This window comes from Tasmannia lanceolata, unplaced genomic scaffold (genome assembly GCF_043159265.1).
Source record: "Tasmannia lanceolata isolate RefF3 unplaced genomic scaffold, GAP_Taslan_0.1 ptg000018l, whole genome shotgun sequence".
NCBI classification, from domain to species: domain Eukaryota; kingdom Viridiplantae; phylum Streptophyta; class Magnoliopsida; order Canellales; family Winteraceae; genus Tasmannia; species Tasmannia lanceolata.
In genome coordinates this window covers 54,967,382-54,981,643 of record NW_027518695.1, presented here as the reverse complement: position 1 = coordinate 54,981,643, position 14,262 = coordinate 54,967,382, and the positions used below count along the sequence as shown (strand labels likewise).

The window sequence follows — 14,262 nt, the reverse complement described above, 5'->3', positions numbered from 1 at the left end:
ACTTCTTTAAGTTTTTGAGAGAGCCTATACATCGGATTTCCCAGAATCTTTATATTCCAGGCCTCTTCCACAACGGGATATAAGGAAGTGTCTTCTAGCCACATATTCATGAATCAGAATGGTCTTGGGCCCATCCTCACTTGATTTTCAAAACTGATAACCATCGGATTGTGATCAGAAAATGCCAGCAGGTTTATATGTTGTGTAAGAAAGAGGGTATACACTGATCCAAGAGTCATTTACCAGAGTTCTGTCTAGTCGAGCCAGTTTCTTGTCTTCTGAGCTCCTATTGTTCCATGATAAACTTTGACCATCCGATCGCATATCCACCAGAGAACAGTTGGCAATGCAACTATTAAATTCTTCCATGTAAGAAGGGTAAACAGAGGCCATTCCGACTCTTTCCTCAGAAAACCGTATAGCATTGAAATCCCCTAGGACAATCCAGGGGGAGGTGACAGAACCAGCAATTTGTTCTAAATCATCCCAGAGAGATCTTCTAGCACCTCCATAGTTAAGGCCATATACTGAGGTCAAAAGAAATTTCTGATTGATTTGTAACAGGTGGATTTCATAGTGAATAAGCTGGTTAGATTCCTTCAAAATATTAACTGCAACTTTGAATGGATCCCACATGTCCAAATTCTTCCTTTACTGACATGATCATAGTTGCCATGAGCAACCTATTCATCATTGATTTCTTTTGAATAATCAGCCAATTTATCAACCTTGGCTTTAGTTTCCATTAGGCAACGAAGGGGGATACGATTTGAGGTTAAGAAATGTTTCACTTCCTTCCTTTTTGTATCAGAGCACAAACCTCTAATATTCCACGCTCATAGAATATTCATTGGGCACCTGAGTTGAGAGAATTTTGTGGGACTTGACTGAAGTCATTTGTTGGGTCAGGGAGGACTGTTTTTGAATTTTCTGTGGGATCGGGTTGGGGTTTGAAATGTGTTTTGTTGGGTCAGGGGATGACTGGTTTTGAATTTTCTGTGGGATTGGGTTGGAGTTTGAAATGGGTTTTGATGGTTCTAAAGGAGATGTTGGGGAGATGATTTAAGAGTTTTGAGAAGGTTGGGAAGATTCGGGCTCTTCTGGATCATCCAAGACAAGAGCAGCATAAGGGTTGGGAGAAAGAATGTCAGAAGGGGTATCTTGGAAGGGCTTAGAAACAGAGCTAGCCAGGTTACAAGGGGCCGGAATTTCCACATCAATTAATTAACTTAAATCCATGTTCAAACAAATCCTCTTCCAAAATGAAATAGTATTGCATAAAAATCCTGTCACAAACTACAAAAAAAGGAATTTGACCATAATTGGCCACTCAGTCACAAACTAAGAAAAACAATACGAAAAATCGAATTAACTATCTTTCATCCTTTTCTTCACAAATCTCCCTCTCTTAGAAAAATAAGAAAAAGGCATAAGAATAATACAAACAAATAGCACCCTTAAGCATCCCAAATGAAAACTCAAACCCATCATAAGTATCCCACTTAGTATCAAAATAATACAATTTCCTTCTCAGTGAACACACCATGTCATGGGCATCCTCTTGGATGAGAGAGAGGGGCTAAACCTCCCATGCTTTTCTAGAAAAGAGAACAACAACGTGTTGCAATGAGTAATAACATCATCTAAAGCCTAATTCCCAATTTCAACGAACCACCGATCATGTTTTCTCCTATTTATTTGATTTTCCAAGTAATATATGTTTTATATAGATGGCCATCTCAATTGACTTCCAAAGATACTTAGTTCACCATCCTCAAATATTGGGCTACCTTCTGTCACATTTCAGTGGGGTTCATCATTAAGGCAATGCTTCCATTATATTTAACACATCATGACAGTATCCTTTACATTTTTATGATGTTTTGACGCTTTTTTCCTAATTTAGTTCTCTTTTTTGTGATTTTTGTATGGAAATAGAATAACTTACATGTTCCGAGTTTATTTAAAAGTTGCAAAACCTGTTTATTTGGGTCCTATTGTACAATCTCTGACCTTGTAAGCAAAACTGTGAGCCTAGCATGTTTCTTAAATTGTAGGCAGCTACGGACAGACATCATATAATAACTCATAAATCAAATATCGAGTGATATACCAATTTGATTTCCATATTTTATTTTAATTTGAACTATGGTTCAAACAACTAATTTTGGATTTTAGGAAGCAATTGTGAGCCTAACAAGGCAAATTTAAGCACCCTTCCATATTAACCATTGCTAAATACAAAATCTCTGAAATGAAAGCATCTCATTTTATGATTTAAAAAAAAGGAAACAATTGGAGTTCTGACATATTTGGGCATACCCATACTTTAATTGCATTAGAAAGATGCCCTTTTATACTTTAAATGCATTAGAAAGATGCCCTTTTGAAGTGTTCACTATGTAAGATTATCCATCCCGAAATGGAAATCTGGGTTAGTGAAGCTATGAAGATACACCCAAAGAATGTATAGTACCAAAAGTCAGGAAGAAAAGAGAATTGGATTAGTGAAGCCTGATGGAGCTGATTAGAAGACGACGATAATAACTTCTTGCCAGTGTTCAAATAAGTAATCCAAAGATCATGTCTGGTTAGCATCACAGGAATCAGATGAAGGTTTTCAGCACTGACTGATAAGCATCTGGCGATGGAGGACCGATCATCTTCGGAATAGCAGCAACATTACAGTTTGTTGACAAAGGAGGGTCCTTGATTGATCTGATCTTTCACCGGCAAACCCGAGAACTAAAAATAAAAAAAGGAGGATAAATCTGCAACTAGGGCTGCTGTTGAAACAGAGAAGATGGCGAGATAAAAAAGAGAAAAAACTTACTTGGAATCCTTAGAAGATAAATGCTTGTTCATTTTAGAGAAGAAGGCTCGGGCATTATAAAGACCAAGGGTCATGCTAGATGAAGGGCCGCGGGAGGAAGGGTGGCCTTTAAAATTACCTACGGCTACAAGACAGCCATCGCCATTAATTGTTTTTCATCAACATAAATGGTATGGAAGTATCAGATGGTGGAGAGGAATGGGGATATGAAACGATTTTGAGATAAGCAACAGATGTTCGCTCGTATTTAAGCAGCAGATGTACCACTAACCAAAAGAGAAAATAGCTGAAAAAGTGATTAATATGAGGAAATTAAAAGTAGTATTTAGTGGATGATTTGGCAAACGAGAGATTGATGAGGTGACTTGGAATAAGAAACGATTTTCTTTATTCTTAGGCTTTGGACACGGTGCAATTTGTAATAAGAGAGAGAGATATGAGCTTTAAAAAGAGAAAAGTACAGAATGGGGGCTGATGTTTCGAGTAATTATGGATTGTGGGCACCTTTTAAAATAAGAACAAAAAAGGGCTAATCTTCAAAATCGAGTGGTCAAAAGACCCTGACACCCTTCTGGCATCGACAAAGTCCTTATTTTTCATTACTGCCTATTAAATTGGCACACTTCACGAGGATTCTTTTGGTTCGTTTGAATGGGTATTTGAACCGAAAGAACCTTGGGTTCGTTTCTATCTTGGCCGTCGGAAATAACTAGAGACGGATGGATGCTTGACACGTGTTGGAAAACTTAAACTTTTTGGAACGTTAACATTATTGGATACTTTACTGAGCAGCGTTACCTTTTCTCACTTCTCTTTGGGCTTAGAATGGTAACGTTATTGAATACATCTTTTTTGGCTTAGAATATTTTCCCTTCTCTTTTGGTTCTCATTATTAATGCCGGCTTACCCCATTATTTAATGCTGGCTTACCCATTAATTATGCCCGCGTACCCATGAATCCCGCCGGCATACACCCTATTTCCGCCGGCGTACCCCATTATATACGCCAGCGTACCCATTATTTCTCTTTTGGCTTAGAATCTTTTCCCTTCTCTTTTGGTCCTCATTATTTACGCCGGCTTACCCCATTATTTACGCTTTCCGCCGGCGTACCCATTATTTCTCTTTTTGGCTTAGAATCTTTTCCCTTCTCTTTTGGTCCTCATTATTTACGCCGACTTACCCCATTATTTACACCGGCGTACCCCCTATTTCTCTTTTGGCTTAGAATCTTTTCCCTTCTCTTTTGGTCCTCATTATTTACGCCGGCTTATCTCATTATTTACGCTTTCCGCCGGCGTACCCATTATTTCTCTTTTGGCTTAGAATATTTTTCCTTCTCTTTTGGTCGTCATTATTTACGCCGACCTACCCCATTATTTCTCTTTTGGCTTAGAATCTTTTCTCTTCTCTTTTGGTCCTCATTATTTACACCGTCTTACCTCATTATTTACGCTTTCCGCCAGCGTACCCATTATTTCCGCTGGCGTACCCATGAATTCCGCCGGTGTACACCCTATTTCTCTTTTGGCTTAGAATCTTTTCCCTTCTCATTTGGTCCTCATTATTTACACCGACTTACCCCATTATTTACGCCGGCGTACACCCTATTTCTCTTTTGCCTTAGAATCTTTTTCCTTCTCTTTTGGTCCTCATTATTTAGGCCGGCTTACCTCATTATGTATGTTTTCAGCTGGCGTACCCCATTATTTTCGCCGGCATACCCATTATTTCCGCTGGCGTACCCATGAATTCTGCCGGAGTACACCCTATTTCTCTTTTGGCTTAGAATCTTTTCCCTTATCTTTTGGTCCTCATTATTTACGCCAGCTTACCCTTTATTTACGCTTTCTGCGTACCCCTTTATTTCCGCCGGCTTACACCTTATTTCCGTTGGCGCACCCCTTAATATTCCGGCGGTGTACTCCTGAATCGGGCGGCGTTCTTAGCCAAAAGAGACATGAGAAATAATAAAATATTCAATAACGTCATAGTTCTAAGCCAAAAGAGGCGTATTCAATAATTTTACCGTTATAAACCAAAAGAGAAGTGAGGACCAAAAGAGAAGTGAAAAGATAGAAACGAACCCAAAGCCAAAAGAGACATATTCAATAACATTACCATTCTAAGCCAAAAGAGAAGTGAGAAAAGATAATGATTGACTTTGGGTTGTCAGCGTCCAAAAAGTTTTTCAACACGTGTCAAGCATCCATCCGTCTCTAGTTATTTCTGACGGCCAAGATAGAAACGAACCCAAGGTTCTTTCGGTTCAAATACGCGGTCATATGAACCAAAAGAAGCCCCGTGAAGCGCCAATTTAATGGGCAGTAATGAAAAAGGAAGTTGAATGACGTTTCTGTCGATGTCAGAAGGGTACCAGGGTCTTTTTCCAATCTGATTTTAAAGATTAGCCTGTTTTTTGTTCTTGTTTTAAAAGGTGCCCGCAATACGTAATCACTCCAAATATTAGCCCGCATTCCGTACTTTTCTTCTTTAAAAATGTATAAAGGAGGGGCTGCTTTTTTATTAAAGTCTTTTGGAATTTAGACTTTTTTAAATTGCGGGATAGAGGAGGGGCGGACATGTGGCAGCACCACACAGCGCGTGAAATCCAATATTTTTTTCAAAAGTACAAGATGATCGAAACCGTTCACTACATAGGATGACCTAAGCCGTTCATTTGTCGGGCCACATCGTAAATATGCAGCACCCCGTAGATAATTTCCATAGGATGATCTACGGGGTACAACCTATTTATGTTGTGGCCCAACAAATGAACGGTTTGGATCATTAATTTTTAAATAATACTGGACTTCACGCACGCTCACCACATAAAATCTCCTATTTTCTAACTAGTTATTAAATGCAGTTCCAATTAACAAAAAACATATTAACAGCCAATAAAAAAATGTGCTTAATAAAGGAGTCCCATATTAAAAAAAGGGGGTATATAAGGGAAGTGATATATCTGCCCCTTTTGATTACTTGGGACACCCAGCAGCACTGTACGTGACAATCTAGGCCCATTGAATCCTTCTGACGTGAAGTACATCAACCCTTATGCAGCCATTGATACACTGTTGCTCGGTGTCCCAAGTAATCAAAGGGGGAGGATATATCACTTCCCTTATTTAAATTTTTACTTCCCTCATATAAATTTGCACAAGTATTTCTCAATCCTGGTAGAGCTTACAAGGATTAAAAAAGAGCAGTGATAAATTGACCCCCCAAAATGATAAATCGACTCCCCAAGTGTCTATCTCTCTCCTCTTTCTCTGTCTAACCCAGAGGAGAGAGAAAGACACATGGGGAGTCGATTTATCATATTTGGGAGTCGATTTATCACTCAAAAGGATTGCCATATCAAAACAAGGGAATGGGGATATTATTGCCCATTTTTAATTTGCACAAGTATTTCTTATCCTATTACGACTCTCACTTCTTAATAGTTTACATATAACTACTACTCTTGCCTCTCAATTTCTCTTCAACCTCTGGGTTTTGGTCCCTTGAACATTTGTTTACATTCTTTAGATGATGAGAACTTCTAAATAAAGGGAGTAATTGGACAGTTGCAAAAAACAATGGGTGGAGATATGAAATCCCTGGATATCTTAGGATCCCTATCTCCCTGGATACTTAAATTCTCAAACACTAATAAGCAAAAGTACTGTAGAAAAAAGAGTGGAACGAGTGGGTGAACTAAACTAGATATGCAGGTCGAATCCAACCAACCTCACCATATTTTTGCTTCAGTTAGAAGTCAAAACAATTGAATCTGATTATGTAATTCCAAGCACCCATCCAAAAGTACTGAATTTCAATTAAAAATCCCTAGTTAGGGTTAGGGTTTACCTCTTCCAAACTTTTTTGGAGAGAGAATGAGTAGTAGTTGGAAAATGCCCTAATTCATATTCCTTTAGAAGGCTTAATAAGAGAACATTAGAAGCATAATTTATACCCACCCACATGGCATTAGATGATCCTAGCCATTCAGTTTATGACCCTGGAGATGTGGTCAAACCATCCATTTTATCAGCCTACTGATGTAATGTAAACCAGTCATATAATCAGCCGGCACAGCGAACAGAAAATTGTATTTATTTCCAAGACATGCCCAATAGAGCAGAGCGTGAACCACCTTAAATTGATCTGAACCATTCATTTTATAGGAATTGCTTTGGATAAAAACCACACCAATCATGCAATCCCATCTTCAGTAACAATTACTTCCTGTTTGGCATGGATAAATGGCATGAGTTTTGGACAATACGAGAGCTTAAACAAGGATTATCAAGTGGGTGGTTCAGATCAATCAAAAGTGGTATCAACTACTTTGTCTTGCGCATCTTGTTTTACAACAGGGATTAGTCGCACAGAATTCTTAAAACCACGGGTGGAACTTCCCATCAGAAGTTAACTACGGGTGCCAACAGATCCACTTTGGATCGGATCTACATATGTCCTAGTCACGATCCATTCAAATCCCTTATCGATCGGATTGGATCCAATGTGTTTTTCAGATCCAGTGTGTTTGTCATATCCTACTTCTTCCCGTGTGTTGGTCATATCCTACTTCTTCCCGTGTGTTGGTCATAATCCTACTTCCCATGTCTTGGTCACGATCAATTTCACATGAGACCGTCCATCAGAGTGTCCTAGTGGGTCTTACATTGTACATGGTTCGAATGGGCAAGGGCAAGCAACAACGACGATGGCTTCGAAGGCATTGGAAATGTCCAGATGTTCCTGCCTTTACAGTATTTCTTATACACCCATCTCGACCAAAGGGATGAAGAACGGTTTAGCAGGTTCCATAGTAGCTTTATATGGAGAGCTTTACTTATCTCATCCAACTTTCTGATCCCAACTTCCCCTTCATTTTTTGGCTTACATAACTCATTCCAGTTGACAGAATGGAATTTTTTTTCAGAGTCCAAACCACCCCAAATAAAATCCCGAAAAATTTGCTCGAGCTTATGGAGGATTCCCTTCAGGAGAGCAAATGCAGAGGCCCAGTATATGTGAAAGGTACTCGAGACAGATTTCACTAACTCAATTCTGCAAGCTTGACTGAGGTTTTTGCAATTCCATTGCTGCATTTTCTTCCTGACTTTGGAGATGAGAGGGGTACAATCATTTGCAGAAAGACGAGAAGAGATTAGAGGTAACCCCAAATAACGGATGGGTAATTTTCCCTCTCTGATAAAAAGAGCATTTGAGATTTGCCTTCTAGTTCCACGGCCAGTACCTGCAAAGAAAACTTCACTCTTTTCTTTGTTAATGTCAAGACCTGTAATTTAAGAGAAATGACTCAAACAGTTCAGAATTTCAGATGCACACTTCATGTTTCCCTTTGTGAACACCATCAGGTCGTCTGCATACAGGAGGTGAGTGATAGAGACATCACCTTTACTGTTAGGAGTTTCAATTTTTTTTGAGAGAGGGATTCATCAAAAAGAATGGATAGCATTTCCATTGCAATACAGAATAAGAGGGGGGATAAAGGATCTCCTTGTCTTAGACCGTTTGTGGTGGTGAAATATCCATGAGGTGTACCATTTATGAAGATGGAGAAAGTGGGTTTGTTTATACATTCAGTTATCCAGTTGATCCATCTGTCATCAAATCCTTGTTTCCACATGAAATTCAGTAAGGAAGTCCTATCAACTTTGTCAAAAGCTTTGGCAAGGTCCAGGTTTAAACACATGGATTTTGGGGATGAAGGGGAATGGAAATTATGCAACAAATCATGAGTAAGAAGAATATTGTCTTGGATTTGTCTCCCTCTACTGAAGGCTGATTAAGCCGGATGGATAAGGTTGCCCATAACAGTCTTCAGGCTTTCAGAAAGGATTTTGGAGATGGTTTTACATACAAAATTGCACAATGAAATGGGGCGGAATCTATCCGGGGAGGTAGCATCTATGCACTTGGGAATGAGGGCAACAGAGGTGGAGTTGATTTCAGATAGAAGGGTGCCTTTTTTGAAGAAGTTAATGATAGCTTTATTAAAATCATCTGCAATGACATACCAGAAAGCCTGAAAGAAAGCAGCATTGAATCCATCCAGCCCGGGGACCTTATCTCTTGCTGGCCAATTTTACCGCCTTGCTAATTTCTTCAATGGAAATGGGTCTTGATAGATGGGAGGCTTCTTCAGGCGTTAGTTTCCTGATTGGACATGGGGTGTTATGCAAATTGGACTTACCATTGTTTAGAATTCGACTGAAATACTGAACAAATGAGTTTGCTATCTCACTCTGATCTGTAGACTGGGAATTATCAGCTCTGTGAATGGCCATGATACTGTTTAGATGCTGACGAGCTTTGAGGGCCAAATGGAAGAATCTTATGTTGGAGTCCCCTAACTGCAACCATTGGACCTTGGATTTCTGCTGATATAGAGACTCTTCAAGATTTGATGCTTTTATGTAATCTGTTCTGAGTTTGTCTTCTTGAGCTATGAGAGATGGATCAAGGGGGCTAGATTGTAGAAGCCTCTGAGTTTCTTCAAGCTGGAATCGGGTCAGAGGACTACTGAAGTCGATCCAGCCGAAAGTGTCTTTGTTCCATTCTTTCAGATGAGCTTTTACCTCCTTTAGTTTCTGGCAGAGTTGGTACATGGGGTTTCCTTTAACTTTTATGCTCCAGGCTCTTTCCACAATTGGATAAATGGACTGATCTTCCAGCCACATGTTCATGAATTTGAAGGGTTTTGGACCAAGGCTTTGATGGGGTTCAATGGAGATGGATATTGGGCAATGATCCGAGATACCAGGGGGGAGGAATTCAGCAAAGGGTAGTGGGAAGTGGTGAAGCCAGAGATCATTAACCAACGACCTATCTAGCTTTGCCAGTTTCCTGTTTTCCGAGGATCTGTTGTGCAAAGTCCAGCTTTGGTTATTTGATCTCAGATCTGAAAGATCACAGTTTGAAATGCATTCATTGAATTCCTCCATTTCATTTAAATGATGATTTGTATTTCCAATTCTCTCATTTGCAAATCTAACAACATTAAAATCTCCAGTCAGAAGCCAGGGGAGGTTTATCTGGGGTTCTAAAGTTTCGAGGTTGGACCAAAGAGCTCTACGAGAAATGTAGTAATTGTGAGCATAGATTGTAGTGAGGTTAAAACAATAATTTGTTCGGAGCATTCGTACCTCAGTATGAATGTGCTGACTTGATTCTTCAAGAATGGTGATATCCACAATCTTTGGATTCCATAGAATCCAGATATGGCCTTTTATCACAGCAGAGTAATCACCGTGGGCTTGCCAACCTTCACAAATGAAAGAGGTATACTCTTGTAATTTTTGAATTTTTGCTTTTGTTTCAGTGAGGCAGTAGATGGGAGCTCTGGATTTTCTGATTAACTCACTTCTTTCCTCTTTGAGTTAGAGCAAAGACCCCTGACATTCCAGACGTTAATTACTTTCATTTTGCACATAGGTTTGAGGGGAGTGGGCTCTCAAGGAGACATTTTGAGGAGAGGAAGGGCTAACTACAAGGTTGTAATTAGGCTTGATCATTACTGGTTCAGGATCATCAGAAGAGACAAGTTCAGGATTTTGGGTGCTTTGGGAGGGGGAGGTGGTTGAAGGGGATTGGAAGGGGGTGGTCGTTTGAAGGTCAAGGGGTGATGGAGGGATGGTTGTAACTTGCTGTAATGGAGCTTTTTGACTGTTCTTCTTTTTATTTCTGGTAGCTTTGGGGGAGTTTGGGGAGGCAACAGGTTGCTTTTGGTTGACAAGGGGGGAGGAGGAGGTTTTTTTGGGTACAGATTCTGAATCTTTTGGGCTGTTCATTTTGTCCTCCACATCTGTAGGCCATGGAAGGGGAATGTGTGGGGTGGCTGGGCAATTTGGAGGTGAGGGCTGGATCTTCTTCAACCTCTATCAGAATTTCAAAAGCATTATAGGTTGTGACTCTCAGGTGGGTTTTCTGTAGTAACCTGTGGTATGTCTGCCTCCTTTGATCCGGCATTCTCATCAGGAACTGCTTTTGGGACCCATTCTCTTCTTGATTTCTGTTTTTGGCTGACTTTGGGTTGGTTTAGGTTGCAGCGTTCAGTGGTGTGACCGAATTCTTTGCAGAAGCTACAGGCCCTTGGCCTCCAATCATACTCTACCTCTTGTGTTTTCATTTCCGGTTGGAGTTTGAACGTGGATAATGTCTGGAAGAGAATCTTCAACTGAAATCTCAATACACACCCTAGCAAAGGTGAGTCTGGTTCCTTCAGCAGTTTGAGAGTCCATGTAGAGAGGCCGGCCAATTAAACTTGCAAGTTTGCCTAACCCCGTGGGGGTCCAGAATTTTAAATGTAGGCATGGGATTTTATCCAGAGAGGGATTGATTTTAATTTTTTCTTCTCAAGAGCACAATCTGGAGTCCATTTCTGAATAATGAGAGTGCGACCACCATAGGTTGTTGGAGTTTCTAATACCTTTGTGCTATCCTCCTCATTGCTAAATCTGAAGAGAAAATAGCTGTTAGGGAGAGCCATGAGGGAAAAGTCACCTTTAGGCTTCCATTTCCTCAGCAGTTGCTCCTTTAGGGTTAGATAATATGGTCTTCTCCCCAGGAAGTACCCTAGAAGACAGTGGTTCCACATGGTTTTTGCTTTTTTGAAGTCTTCTTTTTCAAAGTTTGCTCTTTTTGGCCCAGGATCGTCCTCAATCAGGGTATGAAATTCTATCTTTGTGTCCACCACATTTGGTTTTGGTTGGGTGACCAAGGAGTTCCACAAAGGGCTTGGCTTAGCAGGATCTTTCGGATTGCAAGGGTGGGCAAACTAGAATCTTGGGGGGTTTTGATATATCGTAGGTTTGAGAATGTGGTGGGCCGAGGGGGGGCATGGGATGGGGGAAGGTTTGGAAGTCTTCAGGTTTGAGTGCTTGTGGTTCCCTGATTTGGTGAGTTTGGGATGGGTGGGAGAATGGGGGCTTCAATTTTTGAAAATGTTCCATTTGTACTTTCAAACAAGTTTTGGCTCCCATTTTGAAGACTAGAGAGGATTTCAAATTTTCCTGCTCTAACTAGCTTTGGGTTTGGGGGTGGGCCTGATGAGATTGGTGAGTATAGGATGGGATGGTTGGGAGAGTTGACTTGGATTGTCAAAGATGAGTCATTTGTTAGGACAACTGAGTCATTCACTGAGTCACCATGTTTTACTGAGTTTCCCCCAGTAACTTCCTCCAGGAGGTTCAGAAGCTTTTCCCCCATGGGGATGAAATATGAAAGGTTTGCCGGAGGGGGAGGTTTCAGATAGGGTAATGAATCAAGGTCTAGAACCGGTTGGGGTCTATGGTATGGGTGACTTTGCCTTCGATTTTGGGTAGTTTTATGTGAGGGAGAAACAGGTTTCACTGGTTTTTCAAAGATTTCGTGGGTATGAGTTCCTTTCTTGTAGTGGCTAGTGGGTGCAAGCATCCAGTTCTAGATCAGCTTGGGGGAATATAGGGGGGGGATCGAACTTTCTGAGCAGGGTAACTTTCAATGGGTAACTTTTCATTTGGCCAATATTCTTTCATCGTGCTCCAGATTTCAGAATGAGGAGGGCTTTTTTCAGAAAATGTCGGAGAGACAGACAAGAGGGAGCTAGTCCCAGGGGTTGGGATCAATGGGGCAGTTAAAAGGACTTTAATAGGTTGAAAAAACTGTGCTGGGGTTGAGATTGGAAAGGCCAGAACCTTCCCTCCTCTTCTTTTGAAGATTTTCCTCCTGGGTCCTGGAGGTTTGGGTTCTCTTGGATTGAGGGGAGATTGCAGTTGTGAAACCATAATTTTAACTCCAACACAGACAACTGCTTGGGAAGATTGGAGAACTCTAATCACAAGAAATGTTTCTAACAGAGAAGAAGGCTGTTATGTTCTACTAATATGGTGAAAAAGCCTAAGAATTAAAATTACCTGGATGACGAAGCAACGAGTAAATGTGCCCGGATCGTCACAAACGAACCATTCACAAGGTGATCTTGAAACAACAACAATAGAAAAAGAGTAAAGATGGAATCAACTCTCAGATACAATGGAGCCCTTAATGTTGTAGCAGCAACATAAAAAGACCAAGATGCAGAGAAAGCTTAAGATCAAGCATTCCCTCAAACAATAAATTACACCCGCAGTGGTCAAACCAGTGGGGAGTTGTGTCAAACATATGGCGAGCAAAGATAGTTCCCAACGAAATCTTTGAAACTTCCATGTGCTGGTTTGTACTTGGAAAAGAGTTAAAAAAAAAAAAAAAAAAGATCTGTAAAGACATGAACGCAGCAGAAAAGGCTCCAGAATTTACTCCTTCAAGTGGTAGAGTTCTTGCAGTACAATCATGAAGATGAGGGAAAACATCCCACAAATCCATACATATGTCATCTTTTCCAGAGGAGAGAACAGAAAAACTAAACATGGGAAAATGAGTGACTTGCGGGAGTCCATGAAGCCCATGCTGATGAGGGGAAGGCAAAGCTTTTATTTCCTCTCTCTCTCACTCTGTGTCTCCTTGCCCTTAAGCTGTTTACATTAAAAAACAAAAAAAAAGAGCCCCAGTCTTTATATACAAGAACAGGGAGAAAATTATCAATCCTTATGGGAGTCTCATCCAATTACATGAGTCTTTCGTATTTATCTTCCTTTCCCTATGAAACAAGGATTATCATATGATCTGTGCATACTTATCTCCTTTCCCGAATGAATTCTTAAAGAGTATCACACGCCTCTTACGATCCCTGATTTTCATCCAATTATATTTCATGAAATAATCCTTCCATGCTTATCATATCTCCATTACCCTAGTGAAACTAGGATTCTGCATGTATTCAGATGGCCCACTTCATAGGAACAAGTGTAAAATAATGCCCTCATCAAAGCATCCAGTGAAAAAAAGAATGTCAGCATTTGTTCTGGAATAGTGGCCCCACCTTAAGCATAGCCTTTGGTGATGGTAAGGCCTACTCGGTGCATAGTGGAGTGCATAGTAGGTGGGACCTATTCTATCAAAATAAGAGTATAGTGGCTGGCCCTACCAAATCAAATCAGAAGACTCCCTTTAAAGTCTCTTCCAAGGACTTTCTAAACGAAGAAAGACGATAAAGATGACATTTCTCCGAAGGAAAAAAATGAAGAAAGTTTGAGAAGATGAAATTTCCTCCGAGAAGATCTGTTAACAAAAATTAAATCTTTCTGGGGGATAAATTAATTAAAAATTTGTACTTAGATAGGGAACCTATTGATGGATAATCAGAGGTATTCTCTTTTTCTTCAAGAAATGTAATTAACGGCTAATAAAGCCGAATGTGTACGATCCCTACCAAAATTAATAAAACCTCTTCTCGCAAGAGGGAAATTTGATACCAATACATTTTGTGTGTGATGCTCTTTTTCATGCATGTGAAATTTGTTGCGAACATACAGATTTATCCACGATTCAACTTA

General features: G+C 40.2%; 2 protein-coding genes across 3 annotated transcripts in view; both read right to left on the bottom strand.

Annotated features, from left to right (window-relative positions):
- Nucleotides 1–14,262, bottom strand: part of LOC143850941 (putative disease resistance protein RGA3) — an 86,655-nt gene that overhangs the window by 39,415 nt on the left and 32,978 nt on the right. The gene's annotated exons all lie outside the window — the stretch shown is intronic.
- On the bottom strand, nt 7,492–10,979 carry LOC143850475 (uncharacterized). The gene is made up of 4 exons (XM_077359724.1): nt 10,788–10,979; nt 10,269–10,728; nt 9,045–10,115; nt 7,492–8,126 (listed from the first exon to the last, which is right to left on the bottom strand). Exons 1-4 carry the CDS (start codon nt 10,977–10,979, stop codon nt 7,492–7,494), a joined length of 2,358 nt encoding a protein of 785 aa, XP_077215839.1.